The sequence below is a fragment of the Panthera uncia genome, assembly GCF_023721935.1.
Source record: "Panthera uncia isolate 11264 chromosome E2 unlocalized genomic scaffold, Puncia_PCG_1.0 HiC_scaffold_20, whole genome shotgun sequence".
In the NCBI taxonomy this organism is placed as follows: Eukaryota; Metazoa; Chordata; class Mammalia; order Carnivora; family Felidae; genus Panthera; species Panthera uncia.
The window spans coordinates 2,577,388-2,598,837 of NW_026057589.1; the positions used below are offsets into that span (position 1 = coordinate 2,577,388).

The 21,450-nt window shown below is 38.1% G+C and overlaps 1 protein-coding gene across 1 annotated transcript in view; it reads right to left on the bottom strand.

Annotated features, from left to right (window-relative positions):
• The window catches only part of CDH8 (cadherin 8), a 358,755-nt gene that overhangs the window by 155,225 nt on the left and 182,080 nt on the right, over nt 1-21,450 (bottom strand). The window contains exons 5-7 of the mRNA XM_049622651.1: nt 13,169-13,336; nt 8,683-8,870; nt 5,205-5,458 (exon numbers count right to left, since the gene is read on the bottom strand). Coding sequence (XP_049478608.1) covers nt 5,205-5,458; nt 8,683-8,870; nt 13,169-13,336 — 610 coding nt within the window. The remainder of the gene's footprint in view (nt 1-5,204; nt 5,459-8,682; nt 8,871-13,168; nt 13,337-21,450) is intronic.

Consider the following 21,450-nt stretch of genomic DNA (forward strand, 5'->3'; position numbering starts at 1 on the left):
TCATCAGTTTGCGATAATGAGAATACATGTTCTATCACAGAGGTGTTAGGGAATGAAATGAGTATATTTAGCACATCCTTGTCACATATTAAGCACTTACCAGTAACAATACTCACTGCAGTAGCAGGGGCGTTTTACACTGAGGTTAGACTATTTAGCAGCTAACTGTTAAAGGAAAAACAGGTAATTCTGCACAGCGAAGCAACCATTTGTAGAGGAAACTCTGCTTACATAAGTACCAGAGTTAAAAAAAAATGTTTATTCTTGAGAGAGAGAGAGAGCGAGAGAGAGAGAGAGAGAGAGAGAGAGCAGGCACACATGGGGCACAGGGGAAGAGAGAAAGGGAGACAGAGGATCTGAAGCAAGCTCTGTGTGTTAGTGCAGACCCCAGTGAGGGTCTCCAACTCACTAACGAGGAGACCATGACATGAGCTGAAGTCAGACGCTTAACCGACTGAGCCACCCAAGAGCACAAATACTGGATTTTTAATTTGTGTTTAGGACATGAAATTGATGGTGGCTTTATTAACTGGCAATGCTAGTAGCTACTATATTTTTTAAATTTAATAACTTAATTGTTTCAGTTACCCTGTGAGGGACAGGATATTAACCCAAAATACATATGAGGAAACTGAGTCTAAGAGAATTCCAGAGACCAGCTGCTGGAGGAAGTAGCAATGATAGGATTGCTCAAAATGTAAGCTCAAAATGTATCACCTTTTTAAATATAAATAATTTACCCGACTTCATTCAATATTACTCAGAGACATTTAGTATTGAAAAGAGTAGCAAGTATTTAATGAATGTTCCTGGCAGGGACAAGGTAAGACCCTCCATGCCACTGTCTTCTTTCCCCTGAAAGGGTATAGACAAAGATACAGGTACGAATGTAGTTACAGACACAGGTTTAGGTACTGGTGCAGCCACTCTGGAAAACAGTATGGATGTTCCTCAAAAAATTAAAACTAGTGGGGCGCCTGGGTGGCTCAGTTGGTTAAGCATCTGACTTTGGCCTTGGCCATGATCTGGCCGTTCCTGAGTTCGAGCCCCATGTCAGGCTCTGTGCTGACAGCTCAGAGCCTGGAGCCTGCTTAAGATTCTGTGTCTCCTTCTCTCTCTCTGCCCCTCCTCTGCTCATGTTCTGTCTCTCTCTCTTAAAAATAAACTCTAAAAAAAAATAAAACTAGAACTACTCTATGACCCAGCAACTGCACTACTAGGTATTTATCCAAAGAATAAAAAAAATGCTGATTTGAAGGGGCACATGCACCCCAATATTTATATAGCAGCACTATTGACAATAGCCAAAGTATGGAAAGAGCCCAAATAGACTGATTAATGGATAAAGAAGATGTGGTATATACATTCAATGGAACTGTACTCAAAGATCAAAGATCAAAAATATTGCCATTTGCAACAATGTGGATGGAACTAGAGTATATTATACTAAGAAAAATAAGTCAGTGAGAGAAACACAAATATCATGATTGCATTCATATGTGGAAGTTAAAAAACACAACGGATGAAGATAGACGAAAGGAAACAAAAATAAAAATATAGAGGGAGACAAACCACAGAGACTCTTAAATACAGAGAACTTGAGGGTTGTTGGTAGGGTGTTGGGTCAGGGGATGGGCTAAATGGGCAATGGGCATTAAGGAGGGCACTTGCTGGGATGAGCACTGGGTGTTATATGTAAGTGATAAAACACTAAATTCTATTCCTGAAATCATTATTAAACTACATGTTAACTAATTTGGATTTAAATTAAAAAAATAAATTAAAAAAAAGTACAGGTTTAGGTATAAGAATTTTAAAATACATGATATTTCCAACTTGATGATGTGCTCTAGAAAGAAGTTGAGTCTTACGGGAAGTTGACCAACCAATAAACAACTGAGTTTTTAAACACAGCAAATGCCATAAAAAGGCCTCTTTCTTACTGCATGTCAAAGTAAACATTCCTCTAAAAGATGGGTACCTTCTTGTCAGCATATAAAATACAACAGTTCTAAAGAGACAATAATCCATAGCTATTTGTCACTCAGTAATTCCCTGAATATCCATGTCCTCTAGTTCTGTTTAAAAAGGTTAAATGGGTCTAAATCTGTCTGCTAGACTTATAAGGAACCATGCATTGCTCTGGCTAGTCAGAAAATTTAATTTTCTACTCAAATTAACCAATTGTGCAAAGAGAGAGGAGAGCTGCTCTCCATAACACAATGAAATGGGCGGGGGGGAGGGGAACAAGTACAGAAAAGCAGAAGTGCTGAAAAATGCAGTTGATGATTCTTACGTTCCCATCCCATGCATCCAATCCACCTCCATGCACACTGAGGGGGGCTTGCCTTCTGAATCACTCATCAAAGCCCTGTTGCAAAATGCTTTGAAACAGTATTCGCCCCTTCTTTGGGTGGGACCATAGATGCCAAGGAATAAGCGCTTGCCTGAAATCTATCAGAGGCACAGATGTCAGTGTCATCAGGTGGTATCTTATCTGTCCATCTCTCCAGGTAACATGGCCTCTAATCCCCTTTAGCTTGCCTGAAAACAAAACACTTCTAACTGGACAGTTGTTGCTAACCAGCTTCAAGCGTCCTCTACACCTGCCTTTCAAAGCAGTGGTAATAATAAAAATAACAACAGCAATAACAGTAACAGTTAACTACAGTGATAATCATCATTTGATTCACTGGGAACCGGGAGTTGGTATCGGTAAATCTCCACGTTTGCATCAGTATATGGATAGATAACAGAATGTGCAAAAATATGTGGGCAACCATAAACCTGGATTTTTAATCAGTTCTGCCAATTTGAGGTTCCTGTCACTGTGGCATGAACAGTTCTTCAGACCTTCTCCTAGCTGATTAAGACCATATCTCTGCATTGGAAGTGTGTTCCCACTGCCACTATGGATTCCATGTTTGGGGTTTATATGTGATTGCCCCAATATCTGAAACCCCCTTGTCTGTAAGGGCCCCTGACTTGGCATACTCCTGAGCCCTTGTATGTTCCTTGCTAAAAAGTGTAGAAATCGTGTAAAATCAAGGGTTAAAACTGTCCCCATCATTCAGTTCTCCCTTCATTCTGTGTCATGCTTGGAGATGTGAGGCAAGAGGCAACTGCTCCTTTCTGTGTTCTTTCGGAGGACAAGTAGTAAAAACATGAAACAGGACAGAATATTTGACAAATATTGCCTGTATTTATATATTGGCATCGCAATACAGAGCCATTTCATAACTTCAATATGTAGTCAGAAAATGAATGACCATGCACATTTATTTCTCGGGATACATTTTTCCCTTGTTTTCAACACTTGGCCCTTTGAGAGATACAATTCTCTTAGGCAACTATGGACATCCTGTATGGCTATAGCTTGGTGAACTTCTTCAGAACTGAGAATGGACACCTGACCATTTTTCAAATCCCCAGGTGGGATTTTATCTTCTCAGAGATTGGGCTCTTTTGAGGGAATTTTCTTTTTTTTGTATCCTTTTGGGAAACCCTCTTCATTATCCTGAGTTTTGAAGTGGCTTGTATTAAAACCAGCTTTTCTGGATCTGAAAAGAATTATTTTTTGCCCAAACTATTTGGGGCACCAACTATTCTGTGAGTTTCACTTGTAGCCTCACAGTTTCAATGCCCTTGGGAGTAATGGAAATTTAATACATAAAAAAAAAAAAAAAGTGAATAGATAAAACTTGCAGAAAGCTCACTTATCCAGAGTTTCTGTGATTAGTTGAAAATATATCCATTCAATGAGATGGGATGAACTGACATCTAACTCCCAGATTAAAAGGACAATTCTTTAAGACTGTATTCCTCCCTCTCCCCACCTCTCCCTCTCTCCCTGCTTGTCTCTCCCTACCCCTCTCTTTCTCTCTCTCTTTTCCAACAAGCATTTCTAAGACAATATTTGAAATCTATACTCAAGCACATCATTAGCCAGTTTACATGTTATAGGTTTTCAGTGTTCATGTTATGTAGCTTCAGCACCTGTAGTGTCATGTAGATGAATGGCAAAAGAGAAAAGATGTACACAGTTCAACAACAATAACAAAAAAATGGAATTGAGCCTCATTTCTAAAAAAAGCAGAAAAACTTTAATAAAGAATCGTTTCATCTTGGGGCACCTGGGTGGCTCAGTTGGTTAAACATCCGACTTCAGCTCAGGTCATGATCTCATGGTTTGTAGGTTCGAGCCCCACGTCAGGCTCTGTGCTGACAGCATAGAGCCTGGAGCCTGCTTCCAATTCTGTGTCTCCCTTTCTCTCTGCTCCTCCCTCACTCATGGTCTCTCTGTCTGTCTCTCTCTCTCTCTCTCTCCCTCTCGCTCTCGCTCTCTCTTCCAAAAATGAATAAACAAAAAACAAATGAATTGTTTCATCTTGGGAAAAAATTCTGAGCAGGGAAAATATAAACAAAAGATTTTTTTTTTTTGTTTAATGGCAAAGAAAGATTTTGTCTAAAAGGGGCCAATCCAGATATGCTGACCTATCAGAAATGCCCATGAAGTGATATGAAGATAATTTCAAAGCCAAACACTAATGACACAAATAAGATAAGGGCCTCTTAATGAACTGAATGAGGCAGTGGTCTCATGTCTCTCAAGTTCTTATATATATAGTTCACTGTAACTGTCAGAAGAGAAAGAAGACAAACCAGCAATACTTGCCCAATACTAGAAAAAAAATGCAATTTTGTATTTTCACTGAGTTCTCTGAAAGCTGCAATGGCTTCATTCATCTTGATATTCCTGGCTCTGGGTATTGCATGTAGCTCTTAGTAGGTGTGTGTGAACATGTGTGCCTGGGCACGTACGTGCACACACACATGCAGACATTGTGCTGACCAAAATCCCTCAGTCACGTGAGCTAATTACCAAAGGCAGCCACAAAGAATGTACACATAATTGCATTCTGTACTGATGTGCTTGTCCTTTGATGTAGCCCCTAAGCCTTTTAAAAAGGAAATACCTGGGGCGCCTGGGTGGCTCAGTCGGTTAAGCATCTGACTTCCGCTCAGGTCATGATCTCACCCCTTGTGAGTCCGAGCCCTGCACCGGGCTCTGTGCTGACAGCTCAGATGCTGGATCCTGCTTTGGATTCTGTGTCTCCCTCTCTCTCTCTCTGTCCCTCCCCAGCTCACACCCTTTCTCTCTTTGTCTCAAAAATAAACATTAAAAAAAATTATAAAAGGAATACCTTATAGGACTAGAGGTGATATCAGGGTCACGAGCAGTCACTTGCCCAATCACGGAGTTTAGAGCAGCATTTTCATGAACTTCGAGGAGGTAAGTAGGTGAAGAGAAGACAGGAGGCTCGTCAGCATCCTCAACAACAATTTTGACTGTCGCCGTGTCTTTAAAGGGCCCCCTGCCGCTGAAACGTGGGTCAATATGGACATTGGCTGCCTCTACCTTCAGCGTATAGGATTTTTTGGTCTCAAAGTCCAGAGGCTGTTAAGAAATGACAAAGATGAATGTTTCCCGCTAATGACCACAGCAGCAAGAACAAATGAGTATAATGCTGATGGATGATAGTTATGTGCATTTAAGCCCATTTGCGAGCCTTAATGGGATCACTCTCCATTCCCTCAGATTCAACCTGTAAATTTTACAGGCATTTATTGATATCTGTTTATTATACAAGCTCAGTGAATCTAATCTCCTATTGTTTTGTTTTGTTTTGCTCATTTCACTTGGAATTCACAAAATATTCACAGTCATGAATTGTGCCATCAAAATTTCACTTCAGAGTCATAATAAAATTTTACTAGTGGTGGCACGACCTGAATACCAATCAGCCAGTTAATCGGGCCTCTGCTGGTAGGAGATAAGGCGGCATCGAACACAATCTCTATCTGGGAAGAATATTTTATCATTTCTGCAACAGTGTGTGAAATGTAAAGAACTAGAAATAATCATTGTTTAGTCCAAGGAGACATTATAAAGCATAATTTAGCACTAATCCCAACAAAGAGTGTTTTCTGATTTCGCTTCTAAAATCACCGCTGCTCTACTGATCATGTGGCTAAAATAAGGTTTATTACTTTTTAGGGTATTCTTAGAAGGTCTCTATTATAAGTTCTGGGCTCTGAAGCAGGTGGGCATATAAAGAAATATGTATGCAGATACATATTTATCAGTGTTTATATTTAGAAGAAGGAAGGGTGAGAGCAGTATATATATAGATATCTAGGTCTGGCTGTGCCTCCACCAACCACTTAAAAGCAATTTGAAATTACCTCACTGCTCCATTACTGACAATACTTCTGACATATTAATATCTCATTCCTTAAAAGCCCCTACGACTTCAGCTAATGACCTAGGTGAAGAGAGTTAGGTAAAATATTTAGTTCCCCTAAATACTCAGAAGCCAATCTGTGTCAGATTCCTTACATTGCAATTCTTGTCAACTCGTAATATTTCAGATTTCATGAATAAACGTCTGTCAAAGTTCAGAGAGACAATTTAGGTGTGAGGTGCAATTCTTCACAATCTGCAATGCAGATTTTTAAAAAAATAAACCAGAAGACAAGCTGGCATTAGGGAACTCTTTCAGAACTCCTGTATAAGCTTAAATATGTATCTTTATTTCAGAATTGGGGTTGATCTTTCTACTTGAATTCAGTTCTAATGGGACTCGGCTTTTGGGGGAAATATTTTCTAGTAAAAAGGCATATCAGTTCTAATGGGACTCGGCTTTTGGGGGAAATATTTCCTAGTAAAAAGGCATGTAGTCACTTCCCTGTCTATTCTGAAATTCCTAGGCACACGTAGCCACGAATAGACGATTCAACATCAGCATTTGCAAAAATTTGCCAATCACCCCTACTGTAACTATTTTGCAATTTCAAATTCCTCACACTGTTAAGTGTAGCAGATTATGTTCTGTTTATTTCTTAGTTCAACATAATGACAATGTATCCAAACACATCCCTAGTGTCCTTAGGATCTTATCAAACAGGAGACCCACGAATTGTAGAAATATGACACCCTACATATTGCTCTCTACATGAAAATACATGGGTTTCTCAGTGTCAAAACATGTAGTATATAGTTCCACGTTTATGAATAACAGTGAATAAAACTATAACACATGGCTAACTGCTTCAGTTTATAAAAGCACCTTATGGTAGCAGAGGATGGCAGTTAATAATAACAATAAAAATGACATTAGGAATCATTAGCTAAAGAAAATGTGGCTCTGGGTTATTCAATAATTGACTCAAGCATAATTTTACTGTATTCTATTTTAAACATGAGTTTTTAAATACTTTCCAACTCTTAACCTAAACTCAAGCCAGGTAGAAAGCTAGTGTTCCGAACAGAGTTAAAATAAATGCAGCTTTTTTTTTTTTTCCTCTCGCTTGAAATTAATTTTAAAAAATTCACTGATTTTGTATAAAAAGTATGTCCATGAAACTCCAGGCTCATAATCTTACTATCTCTCCAAGGCGGGATTTTTAGAGCATGGCCGTTGGAATCACGTTCTTGTGTAACATGATGGAGAGAATTAGAGAGTAAGCTTGCAGTCACATGAATATAATGCTGATCAAGACAGGGTCCCAACAGTGTGCTCTGCCATTTATATTCTTATTCATGAACACACACATCTAATTAAAATTAATTTGTACTGTTTTGTGAAAAAGATTCGAAAAACAGTATTGAAAAAAATACTCATGATGAGGATAAAAGGATATTTTCCCTTGCAAAGGTCCATGCCCATAAGATAATGAAATGCATTCTACATATTTTTTTTATGAATGTAGGTGTCATGATGATAAATAAATTCAGAAGCTACTGTACAGAATTTTTCACATCTATCACAAAAGAAATGGCTGCTGGCAAATGCAGATACAATAGCCATACATTATCTGTACTACTCATCTAGATGTTTCTTTCTCTCATGGTAGCCCCATACCCGGAAGCAAGGCCAAGAGGAGCTTCGTTTACCATAATGCTTGGACCTTTGATGCATGGTTTGGAGTAACCAATGGTAGGAGGGTTGGCCCTGCCCTTCTAGTGCTAGAGCTGACCAGAACAACTCAGGCTGACTGTTTTGTCTGTCCTGGAGTTTCTCTGAAAGTAGAGCCTGCAATAAAAACTTGGGAATCTTCAATATATTTTGTGCAGATATTCCAGGAAGCAGGAGTGTGGAAATGGGGAGAGTTCTATAGGGAAGGATTAAAGGCCACTGAACTTGCCACCTCTCTGGGCATCTGAATCTTTTTCCTACTGGGAATCCTCTTAAGAACCATAGACAATATGCTTCAGAATAATGTCTTCAATGAATAAGAACTGTCTACCAATCTATGTCCTTCATTGCTTGAGGGTGATCTTTTGAGTGTTGACTTCCCTTTGTGACGAGGGTGCTCTGCAAAGGAAGTGAGCCAATTCCTTTAGCTTAGGGAAGAACACTGAGGCATAGATGAAGGGAAATAATGGGTAGGATGGGATGCTACCAACACCATGATAAATGGTTGCCCCCCAGTTAGCTGAAAGGGAAACTGGGGCCAAGGTTATGAGGTGCAAAAAGGACTCTGCTTTTTCACAGCTGAAGAAGCTAAACCTTTACCAATCCTAAGATTATGTCAGGAAGTCCGCTCAACCCCTGTCAACTTCAAAACTCAAGTTTCAAAGACGTCTTTGGAAGATGAACAAAATCTTCCTTAGCTTACCTTTCTCAGCCTTATAATGCCATCCTGGGCCTGGGCATCAGAAGTGATCTCAAAGAGCGCTGTTCCATCTCCATCAATGATGTCGTAGGATGACTGTGCATTTTCACCAATATCTTGATCGTTGGCCTTTACCCTTCCTATCGCAGTGCCAAGAACCACATCTTCTGGTACTGAGAAGTGATACAGACCTTAGGAAAAAACAAAACAAAACAAGACACTGAGCACTGCACAACTTCCATTCATTTACTGACCTATTCAGCAAATATTTATTGGGTACTTTCTTTGTTCCGAGCACACCTACAGATATTAACAGGACAGTGATGGAAAAGAGAAAAATATCCATTTTGCTGCGAAATGTACAATCTTTTAAATGAGTCAAAGAGTTCCCAGAAGAAGAAGTGATCCCTCTTGGAGACTCTTCTGAGATATAAAACTTATTCAACTGTATGTTTACCAAGCATATATTTGGAGCAAATTTACATCGGGATATGAAGGAGTCTATGTGAATGTTCTTTCCAATTTGCTGTAAAATCACACCGGCTGCCCATGGGGATATTCATTGTTGCCCAACATAAAATATTACGCTAATTTCAGCACAGAAAGATGTAATGTGTAACACACTGAAAGTCACTTTTGAAGTTACCTTTATATTTACAGACCTGTAGACCATTTTTGATAACATCCAATTACTAAACTTCTGCTGTGCCCTGCAGCAAGCTGTTCAGACACATGAAACAGTCCTCCTGTTACTAAAGTCCTCATTGCTCTGAAGACCAGAAATCCTACTTCCAAGACTCTCTAGGCAAAATACAATCATAGTGTATGTTCATTCTCCTGTGGGGCCAGTAAAATGTGTCTGATTAGTGGTATCAGTCCCATTTTTACTCAAATCACTTTAGCTGTTGTATTGGTGTCACTCATTTCATTGGTAGAGTGAAGAGACCATAACCCCTGGCCATTACCACTTCAGTACACACCGGCCCCACATCTAACTGCCAACTCCCGCATTTCTTGCCTGAGGCTTTTTTTCTGGCCTTCAGAACTCATTTTGCCCACTGCCTGTCAGGCCTTAACTACCAGAAAATTAATGCCCTCTGAGAAGCAGTCCTCAAAGACTCACACAACTTAGGATACAGAATCCCAGGCTCCTCCCCTTTCTGGTAGGGTAACCTTGAGCTATTTCTTTTCTTTTGTCTATTTACAGTGTTGCAGAGTTTCCCCGATGGGATAAAGCTCCAGTTCCTCCACAGTCGTAGCCGGCTTGATAATGCACATTATTGGCTCTCTATCCTTCTCTCGCACACATCCTCACTTCCCCACTGACGTTTCTTGGGATCATCTCCAAGATAAACTACTTCTAATCAAATTCCTGTCTCAATGCCTGTTTGTGGGGAACCCAAAGTCAAGGCAATCAGGAAGTTTTACTCCCGCTGGAACCAAAACAAGGGAATAAATAAATATTCGATGAGCTATAAAACAAAAGGAAAAATTAAATCTAGAGAACATTACCCAATTCTAGTTGGAACTCAATCACTGAGTCCCTTGGATAAACTAGGCTCATTCTACGCAATCTAACAAGATTATTTCCTATGATGAGTAAGGTTTTCTTCTAGTACTAGCACACTTTTATTTAATGATGAAATAAAAATGTCTCCTCGAATCATGAAATTATGGGACTGGGGAACAAAAATGTTTTCCAAATAGTTTTGCCATAAGGTAGGCACTGAAAATCCACACATCCAATACAAGCCTCCCAATTCTCTCATAATTAGTGTAATGATTCCATTTCCTTCAAACTTTATATTCCAGTTAAGGTTTGAGATGATCCCTCTAGGTATGCTTGTTAAGGCAATAAGCCAGCAAGGGGCTTCACCTTGCTGCTAGTCCTACATCAGGGAGCTTTGGGAAGCCAAGCAAATGGAACATTTATCCATTCCTATTCTGCTCACTCATCTCTATTAGTGTGATCATACTTAATAGTTATTACTCCTAAGAAAGGGAACACTTCTGAAACTCACCTGCCACTGCTGAATTGAAACAATCATTTTCTGAGAAAGAAGAGTTGCATATTAGATCCTTAACTATAATGGCAACTGAAAAGGAAAGAAGAGAGCTGGGGAAAGGATAGGAGAGATGGTATTCTCCATTTCAATAATTTGGTTAAAAAGGGTTGCAGTGTTATCAGATTTATGCATAGCCAGAAGTGAAAATGCTGAAATTCCTAATGAAAATTCATCCTTTCTGTTCTTTTTACCTTTGATTTTTTTTCTGCAGGTAAATTCTCAAAAATACCTTAAATGTATCATTTTCAACACCCCCTCCATCTGTCTCTCTCCCTCTCCCCCTACCTCCCTCTTCATCCCTCTCCCTGCTCTTCTCTCCGTTCAGTGGCATCTGGTTGGCTCAGCTGATTGAGCATCCAACTCCTGGTTGTGGTTCAGGTCATGATCTCACAGTTTGTGAGACTGACCTCCACATCAGGCTCTAGAGGCTGACAGTGCGGAGCCTGCTTGGGATTCTCTCTCTTTCTCCTTCTGTCTCTGCCCCTCCCCTGCTCATGCTTGCTCACGTTCTCTCTCTCTCTCTCTCTCTCTCTCTCTCTCTCTCTCTCTTTTTTAAAAAATAAATAAATAAACTTTAAAAAAATTCTCCTAAAAAAAAAACCACAACAGGTTCTCCTATGGTATTCCCTACCATAGCAAATAGCACCAGCATGCATGTAATCCCTCATTGCAAAAATGTGAAAACTCACTTCTTCAACTGAGAATACAACATATCCTTAAAGTTTTGTTATCATTACCTCTTTAGTATCTGTCACACCTATACACCTTTCTCCAGTTCCACAGAGACCACCCTGGCTTGCTAGCTCTGCCATCACTTTTTACATGAATGCTTATGCACACCCTTCAAGTGGCTGCAGTGTGGAGAACACATTGGAAGGAGGCCAGATTTCATTTTCTCTTATTTCCCTGGATTCCAATTCTATTACTTTACCTATAATGTAAAACCTTTTAATGGCTTCCCAGCGATCTTAGAATAAAGATCATGATACTCAGAATGGCCTCCAAATCCAACTATGGCTAACTCTTGCCTAACCTAACTCTTTAGACTCTGTGTTCCAATTGTAGTAGGATTATTGCAAGGTTATTTATTTACTGTGAAAGACAGTGGGGAGGGGCAGAGAGAGAGGGAGAGAGAGAATCCCAAGCAGGCTCTTCACTGTTAGTATAGACCCCTTCACAGAGCTCGATCTCATGAACCATGAGATAATGACTTGAACAAAAATCAAGAGTCAGATGCTCAACCGACTGAGCTATCCTGGGGCCCCTATTATAAGATTCTTTTAATTCTCACCCAGGGCCATATACCCTTCTTTCACAGGACTTTGGGATATCCTCTTCCTCCCATTGCCATGACCACACCCCCACTTCCCTAGTTTCATCTTGTTCCAGCTAATTCCTAGTCATCACTCATGTCTCAACTCAAGAGTCTCCACATCAAAAGGTCTTCACAATGCAGTTTGTCAGAGTATTTGGATAAGTGCTCACAAGAAAATGGTTCTGTGGAGCACCTGGGTGATTCAGTTGCTTAAGCATCCGACTCTTGATTTTGGCTCAGGTCATGATCTCACAGCTTCATGACACCCAGCCCCACATTGCATCAGGCAGCATGGAGCCTGCTTGGGATTCCCTCTCTTCCCCTCTCTCTGCCCTTCCCCTGCTCATGCTCAATCTCTCTCTCTCAAAATAAATTAAAAATTTAAAAACAAAAGAAAAAAAAAAAGAAACGATTCTGTGAGCGTACATAAAATTGGAAAACAATGATTGTCTCCCTGATTCATGGATGGTGGCTGCCTCGAATTTTGTTGAGATGCTTCTGAGGCAGAGCCTGGCTTTAGTAAGGATGAGTAGGGTCAGTGGTCACTGATGGCTGAAGGAGCCACAGGAAGTCACAGGAAAGAGTGTTTATTTTTGTGGCCAGTATACCGTACACGGCCTATCTGCTTTCCCCTCCTAAGGCACTACAGATGCGGTTCCTCTTATACAACAAAGTGGGACTATTGATAGAGCACTATCTGAGGTGCATTGTAATTACTCTCTCAAGTTCACAAAGGGAGGTACCAGGGAATGGAGAACTAAGCACACGTCTTGCAGTCAGATGTTCTGTAACTGACTGGTTCTAACTCTTAGCTACACTATTTACTATACCCTAAATATTTGGAAATTTTCTCAGCTTCTTTAAAATCTGTAAAATGAGAATATATTTATTACCAAAATGACAGGAGAGTTGGTTGTTTCATATCTATGTGTGTGTGTATGTGTATATGTGTGTGTATACACACAGACACACACACATTGGCATACCTTACATATAATAAACATTCAATGATTGCTGTCAGGTTTTTGGATATTGCTAAAAATTAGAAAATAAATTAATACGAAAACATTGTAATTAGATATTCACCCAGTGTAGGGAACAAACTTACTTTGGGCAAATTTCGGAGGATTGTCATTTACGTCGGTAAGGGTCACTGTAAGTGTTGTGGTCCCAGACAGGCCACCAGAGTGTCCACCCATATCTTTGGCTTGAATAACAACCAGGTATTCCTCCTTGGCTTCTCTGTCCATGTTGGGAAGGGCAGTTTTTATAATTGCTGAGGGGGAAAAATGGGAGAATGACTTTCAGGAAGACAGCTCATTCAAAATGAATGTGTGCATCTCTCTCTCTCTCTCTCTCTCTCTCTCTCTCTCTCTCACACACACACACACACACACACACACACACACACACACACACCTACATCAAGTCCCCACTCAGATAATCTTCTGTTTTCTTTTGCCTTTTAACTGGTGTGCATCATTGATGCCAACACTGAAAGATTTCAGTCACAGACATTAGTGGCTAACTTGCAAAAATACATTTTATAGTGTATAAAAAAGAGAACTTGCAAAAATATACATTAGAAAGTAAACTGAATGGCATACTGTTGCCTACCAAATTAAAGTATAAATCAAAACATGGCCTCATCTACCCAGGAAAACCCTGGAAGTGAAAGAATCTTACAATTTATCAGACTCCAGTTCCCCTACGAGAGGAGTAAATACATAAATAGCTTGAAGGCTCTGAGGTCAAAGATAAATTATTCTGAAGCTCACAAATACATCAGAGAGATGAAAGAAATAAATGCATTATTAGAATCAACTCAGATGAATAAAACACCAATCAGAATTAATGTAGGCGAGTGTCTAAATCCAAAGGTACTATTCAACATTTATATTTTAATTAGTTAGCTACATTTTCTCCATTGTAAAAGTAATACAAAATTTAGAAAAAAATTAAAAAGAAAAGAGAAAGGAGGTAAAACATAAGATCATACAAAATAACAGAACATCGTCAGTGCTAAAATGTTAGCTTTTCCCTTTGTGATATATTTTCAGGGTTTCATCCATCTGCTTCTGTATGTGTTTCACCAGTAATTTAATATTCTTGTTAAAGATACAAAATTTGGGTAGATGCTTCTGAAGTTATTTTGAAAATCTTTATTTAGCCCTCTCCTTACTCTCATACCTCTTTTTATAGATAAATATTGCTAACATTTTGATGTGTACAATTTCAAAGCCATTATATGTATATGCATACAAATGTGTATATGCATATAAACATTTAACCACAAATGTGGTCATGATACAGGCACTGTTTTGGGACTTTCTTTTATCACAGAATAGATATCTTTGAGATGTCTTTTGTTTGCTCACTAGCATCTAGAGGTCCAACTCATTACTTCTTTTAACTGCATGATTGTTCATTTATGAACATATTATCAGTGGATATTCCAGTTATTTCCAGTTTTTCCCATTTCAAAGAACAATGAGATCCTTTACACTGGTGACACTATATTTTTTCTGTGTTATGCAGTTTTATTTAATTCTGTGTCAAAAAATACGCCCCCCTACCATATTGGTAAAAGCCCATAATAAAAATTATTGTGACTAGCCCAAAACATTCTTGTTGAGTAAGTGTGAGTTATGTCTCTGGCCCAAGTAAAATAAAACTTTCTGGATTAAAGAGAATTTCCCCTGTATTTCTAAGGTAATTATTTGGAAATATTGCTTATTTGGAAATATTGATAGTAACATAATATTTTTCAATATAATGGCTTGTTTCAAGATTTGATCGTATCAAAATATAACTTGTGAGCTAAGGCAACAACAATAACAAATAAAGCTTCATCATTAGCATGATGGGATGCCAATATGGCTATTGTGCTATGGTATGGATATATATTTCATAACACAGAATACTTTCATTATGGGCCCAATTCCAGTAGGAACCATTAGAAAATTGTTTTACTCCCATGATATTTACACAAGTGTGTGTCAAGTTTAGGTGCCATCACATTCTAAGTTCATCATAAATTAAAGCCATCCTTTGGACTTTGGAATTTAATATATAACATCTAATAATCGGAGGTAACTGATATAATTACCCAAGGAAGGCATCATTTTTTTCCCCCAAAGAAGTGGATAGGTTGAAGTCTATGCAAGAGTCCTTTCAGGTTACTTCAGTGGAATAATTTTGATAATTTCCTCAGAGTCAGAGAAGTTTGGTATATATTATTCTCATCATTTTTTAAAATACATCATGAGAGTGTAAATAAAAAAAAAAGACTGTAATATCTCTCAGACATTCGGAATTAAAATAATATTGAGGCTCAGTTAAAAATAGCATACCTGGGCTAATGTGTATGAGTTATATCAAAATATATGTGAAGCATCATGATGAGAGCCTTGCTTAAATGGGACAAAAAGAGCTCTATGGGTCTCCACCTATGTTTATGCCTTCCTCTATAAAAGCAAGCAGCCTCACACTACCTTATAGGCTTATCTACTGAGAAGCTGGAGTCCCTTTACAGATGCTCCTTCATATTGAAGTCAAGCAAGTTTGGTTTCTTAAGTTATTCTCACACTTAACTACTTTTATTACCATGAACAAATTATTAAACTCATCAGGATTCAGTATCTTGCCCTGTCAAATGGTGAAAATAAATCAGCCTTCCATTGTGGTTATACTAAGATTATGTGAGATAATTCATGTAAAGTTCTTCACACACACTAGTTATCCAACTATGCTACTCCCTTTCCCCGTTTTCCTTCCCAACCAAAATTTATTTAAATGCCTCTTTGGATGGTGGTTAGAATGCTGAACATTCTCCAATTGCCCCTCCAGATCCACTTTCCAGCATTTCCTACCTATTCTTGGCATGGGACAGTGACCTTTATGGATTGCTTCAACGAACTTCCTTACTTTCTGACTCTGCATTAGATTCAACCAACACACATTACCCAAGGAGATTGCGAGGATGTAGCAGGGTGAAGTTCCAGACTCCCCAAATATCCCAGTCACATGTTTGGCCCACTCTATGGTTAGTCTTTTCAGGTATTACTAGAACAAAACTCTAGTATCCAACAGATGCCCCAATCCCTTGTTCTCTTGGGTCTAGGGGTAATGATCGCTCTTCTGCTGCTAGGCTTGAGGTGCTTTGTTATCCTGTGATGGTCTCTCTTAACCTGGCCAAGGTTTTGTCAATAGTTACTTATTAAACTCTCCTCAATTACCCCATTCCTGCCAAGACCCTATAAAATATGGTCAGCATACTGGTTCATTACCCAGGTGTCAAAGATGTTTCCAGCACATCATTGTTAAACACACATCTACAGTTCAAAGAGTACTTCAATATAAGAACACATTGCTGTCCAAAGGGCTATTCTTTGAGACGGCAGGGCAGGCTCTTTGTTTCCCCATCAGTAAAAAGCGAATAAGAGCTATTCAGTTAAGTGAGTTGCTCAAGATGACCCAGCCAGAAAGCTGTACCTGGACGTCTTCACACTTTCTCTTTTCTTAGACAATACTTGGAGTGGGTTTTCTAATTTCTAAGACAAGCAAGGAGTCTCCACAAGTTTTCTAGGGCATGCAGCACACTTCATGGACTTCAGTGCAAAACTGTATAATGAATAGCTCTTGTTTTCTGAGCTGCCGCTAGTCTCAAACTCATAATTAACAATGACTCATTAGAAAATTCAAGAAAGAATTTCTGGAGCATTTTTCCTGCTACCTGGTGGCCAAAAAGGCAGGCTAGGAAAAACCCCAAGTGACCTCAACCCTCCCATTTTTCTCCTTGAGTTGGGGCATCTCTACACTTGTCACTTTTTTAAAATTCTTATTCAAAAGGGAGATCATGTCACCTACGTAGATGTTGTAAGATATTGATAAACTCCTAAAATAGAAGCTTAAAGTTGCGTTAAAAGTTCCCTCTATTTCTCCTCTAAATTATATCCTTTGGTTCACATGTTCTCCCACACTTCAGGCTTTTTCTTTTATCGACAAAGAGATAACTTCTTTATTTTAAAAAGTATTGTTTGTTATCAAATAACCACCTTGCAAAGAGCAGAAAATATAGTAAGTTCTTTTTCCTCTCAGATTTAAGAAGTCAAAAATTTTGACCTATGATACTAAAAAGTTACCGAAAGCCTCAGTTAAATGGCATTTTTATCCAGTTTCAACTTTGATTTTCAAACAACATACAAGAGATTCCTACATCCTTTCTGCTGAAATAAACCAATTTAAAACACCTTTGATGGTGTTAATTTCAAATAACTTCCCATTCCCAAAGACAAGAATTGTGTCCCTCCTTTTTCACCAAAGTAGTCAAGCAAAATTAGTGCTCATGTCTTTCTACATGTTCATAGTCACACATTTTTGATGTCCAGCAGTGTTCAGAAGATTAAATATTATACTTAAACTTCCATAATATCAGTCTGACAACAAATCAGAGTTTTCAATTTTATGGCAAGCAGTATCACAAAATGCTTTCTTCTGGGGTAGTGAAACTCATGGACGTAGGCATTTGATAAATAGTCTCACAAAGAAAAAGAAAATCAACTTAATTAAATATGGTAATACCAGGATTGACTTGCAGCTGATACAATTAAAAACATTACATCTTTTGGGGTGCTTGGGTGGCTCAGTGTCTGGCTCTTGATTCAACTCAGGTCATTATCCCAGGGTCATAGGATCGAGCCCCATGTCAGGCTCCATGCTGACTCTGGAGCCTGCTTGGGATTTTCTCTCTCTCTCCTTCTGCTCCTCTCCCTTGCTTGTGCTGTATCCCTCTGAAAATAAATAAAACTAAAAAAAAAAAATCTTATTTCTTTGGCTTTTGTAAATTTCCAACTCAGTAACGGTTCTAGTATTTATACTTAAACCCTTTACCTAGTTACTCTAGGATAAATCATGGAACATCCTTGGGAGAAACCTTTTCTTTTTCTTGAAAATAAGAAGCTCTAAGATTTTGAGAAGAAAAAACACACATACACAAATTGGTGTTAAGGAGAATGAGCCTGTCCTGCTGGAGTCTCAATAGCATTAACTATGAAATAAATTCAGAAAAAGGAACATGAATCATCACATTTTAGAAGAATTTCCCTCAAACTTCATTTTGAAAATCTAATCTAATCAGAAAATTCATGAGAATTAATGAGAACAATCTATTCTCCATGAATTTAATTCATTGGAGGTTTTGAATCTGACACTGGAGAGCTGGGTGGGAAGGTTTGGGATGGGAGGTGAACCCTGGTAACAGAATTAAGAAGGGAGAGGGGGAGTCACCTTGCCCTGCAACTGGTATATATTACCCTACTGTGAATAGATTTTCCTATATTTAAAAGACAATATTTTTATCTTAACCTTATTCAATCATATGGAGATTTCCCTGTTGCAGTAGTTTAAAAATTTAAGTCCTAGGTTGGCCTTAAGTTCGTCCTAAGTGCTAAACAGCTGTTCCTTCTGTCTCATTATCCAGGGAGTATTTCTGATTAGAATCTAGTGTCAGTCATCTCAAAAATTTAAAACGTGTGTGTGTGTCTGTGTGTGTGTGTGTGTTTCCCATTGTCTTTAATGTTATCATTTGAGAAGCATTTTGTATCCGTCACGAAGACTTCTTTTTATAATTTCTGTGATATCACCAGATTGAGAGGCTTCACGAGAAAGGCAAGGAGATGCTGATTAACTCCTTTGTCATTCTGAAGCCTGATTACTGTAATTCACTCTTTGCGGGTTTCCCAGATTGTGCTGTACAAAGATTGCAGTTGATATAAAATGCTGTGCTAGACTCCTCTTTTGAATAAGACTTGTTGAACACATTATCCTGGTTATGAAACCACTAGCTTTGTTATTCCCAAAACTCTTGCCAATTCAATGTGCAATTATCATTTTACTATCTGTGGAACAAAAAATCTCTCATTTATGAGATTAAGTGGTACAAATCCACCAGGGAAAAGTTCCTTTTGGGGACCATATATTGTACCCACAACTTTCTGTTCTGCCATGTGATTTGTACTCTATGCTGCCATGTATGAGGGGTAAAGGATATACAACCAGATATATATCCACCTTATCACTGAATTATAGCTACAATATAATAAGTGCAATAATGTCAAACTTGCACAGATATACCACAAAGGAGAAAACAAATCATTAGAAAACTCTTTAGCTTCCATAGTGTTCAAAAATGAACTCTATAAGGGGGCACGTGGGTAGCTCAGTCGGTTAAGTGTCCAGCTTCAGCTCAGGTCATGATCTCGCTGTTTGTGAGTTCAAGTCCCATGTCGGGCTCTGTGCTGACAGCTCAGAGCCTGGAGACTGCTTTGGATTCTGTGTCTCCCTCTCTCTCTGTCCCTCCCCCACTCATGCTGTCTCTCTCTCAAAAATAAACATAAAAAAATTTTTTTAAATGAACTCGATAGGGTTCATTTTCCCTTTGACTACAACTTATGTATTAGCTAGAAAGGTAATGTTAGATAGATGGATGATAGATAGGTAGATGTAAAGATAGATAATAGATAATAGATGGACAGGCAGATAGATACAACGGTCTGGATTTAGAGAAACTATATTTCTCATATATTTCTGGTGCTTTTGTAAAATATCAAAACATAATTGTGAAGCTAATGAGTTAAATGTATCAGGAATCAAAAGCTTATTTATATACTCTCATCTGGTATTTTTAAAACTAAGAATTTATTTCAAGGAAATTATAAATTTTCCTTTCTCCAGATATCTCAAATGTTTAGAGTAAGATGTTCACTTTTTTACATGATATTTTGAAAACTGTCAAGCAATTTAAATATGCAACAGTAGGGAAATATTAAATTAGTGGTGAAGGTTATAGAAATCAAACATATACAAAGTTAAGCGGATGTTTTAAAATTATGTTCTATAATTCCATAGCAACATAAAACATTTATAACAATTCTCAAATTTTAAAAATAATATATGAAATGATTATTCTATATTATAATGTGCTTATAAAATTTGGCAAAAAATACAAACAAAGATAATGTGACATGTTTTTATGAAGAAATTGAAGCTTGTCCCCTCCCCCAAATCTCCCAGTTCTTTGTAATGGAAAGCACAGGACTATAGGTATTAGAAAATGAGTTCTGGGGTTATACAGATGAGAATTTATTTTGATATGAGATTACCAACAATGTAATGTAGTGATCTTGGGTAAATCACTAAAACTCCCTGAGACTTACCAATATTATATGTAAAAGGTTATTAACTGTTATATAAGAATTTAAATTTGATATTATTACATGAAAAATAAAAATCCAACGTCTTCCTTTATACGTACAGAGATATATGACATCCTCACAAAGATATATGTAAATGTACGTTTTTATATTTATTTTTACATAACACATATCTAATGTGTATATATATATATATATATGTATATACACACACACATAAGTATACTCAAAGTTATATATACATCATTTTGTATATACATTTTATAAATATATACATATACGTATATATGTATGTAAATAAAAATTAGGTATCAGTTTAGTGATAATAAACTTACCTTAACTTAAAAAATTAGAAACAAAGACTATATTCAGTGATGCTACAATGTATGAACATCTCTTATCAACTTCAAAATAGTAATGTCCCCACAGTGCTTTCCAGGTGACAGACAAAATTTTTTTTTTTGCATTCAAATCTCTACTGCATGATTTGTACCCAAACTCAACTTTTACTATAACATTCTACACAGCATATGCCCTTGATTCCCCAGATACTTACCTTTCTTCAGATTTTTCCAACAGACTTTAGCACCTTCACTATTCTGTGTGGACAATGCAGTCTAGACCACCCTTACCCTTTACTAGGCCTCTTAAAATTCCATCCATCCATTCAGGCCCAGCTCTGGTGTTTCAGAGGCTAAGAAGGCTTCCCAGGTAGTGCTAATTACTCTCTTCCTTTTGGTCTTCTGCACCTTTGCTAGCCACTTTCTCATAGCATTAACTTTCAAGTCTCTTCTCCTCTTCATCACTTCCCCTAGGATTTCAACCTGTGCTGATAGTAAATCACTGTAGACAGAAAGCATGCCTCATTCATTCCCATGCCCAGAACCAAACACAATTCCTGAACATAATAAGTATGGACAATTATAGGAGAGAAAAAGACAATACAAGGGAGAAGAAGAGAAGGTAGAAGAAAGTGAAGAGGGAGGAAAAAAGACAAACAAAATAAAACGTTAATTGGGGGCTTTTCCAGTTGCTCTGGGAGCTCCGAGCTAGACTATGGAAGCATGCAATATTAATACTTGTCATGTCTCAGGGACCAGATGCATTTTTTTAAGTCTTGCCACCTCCAAGGCTCAAGGGAGGCTCAAGGACTACTCCATTCCATCCCAAGGGTCAT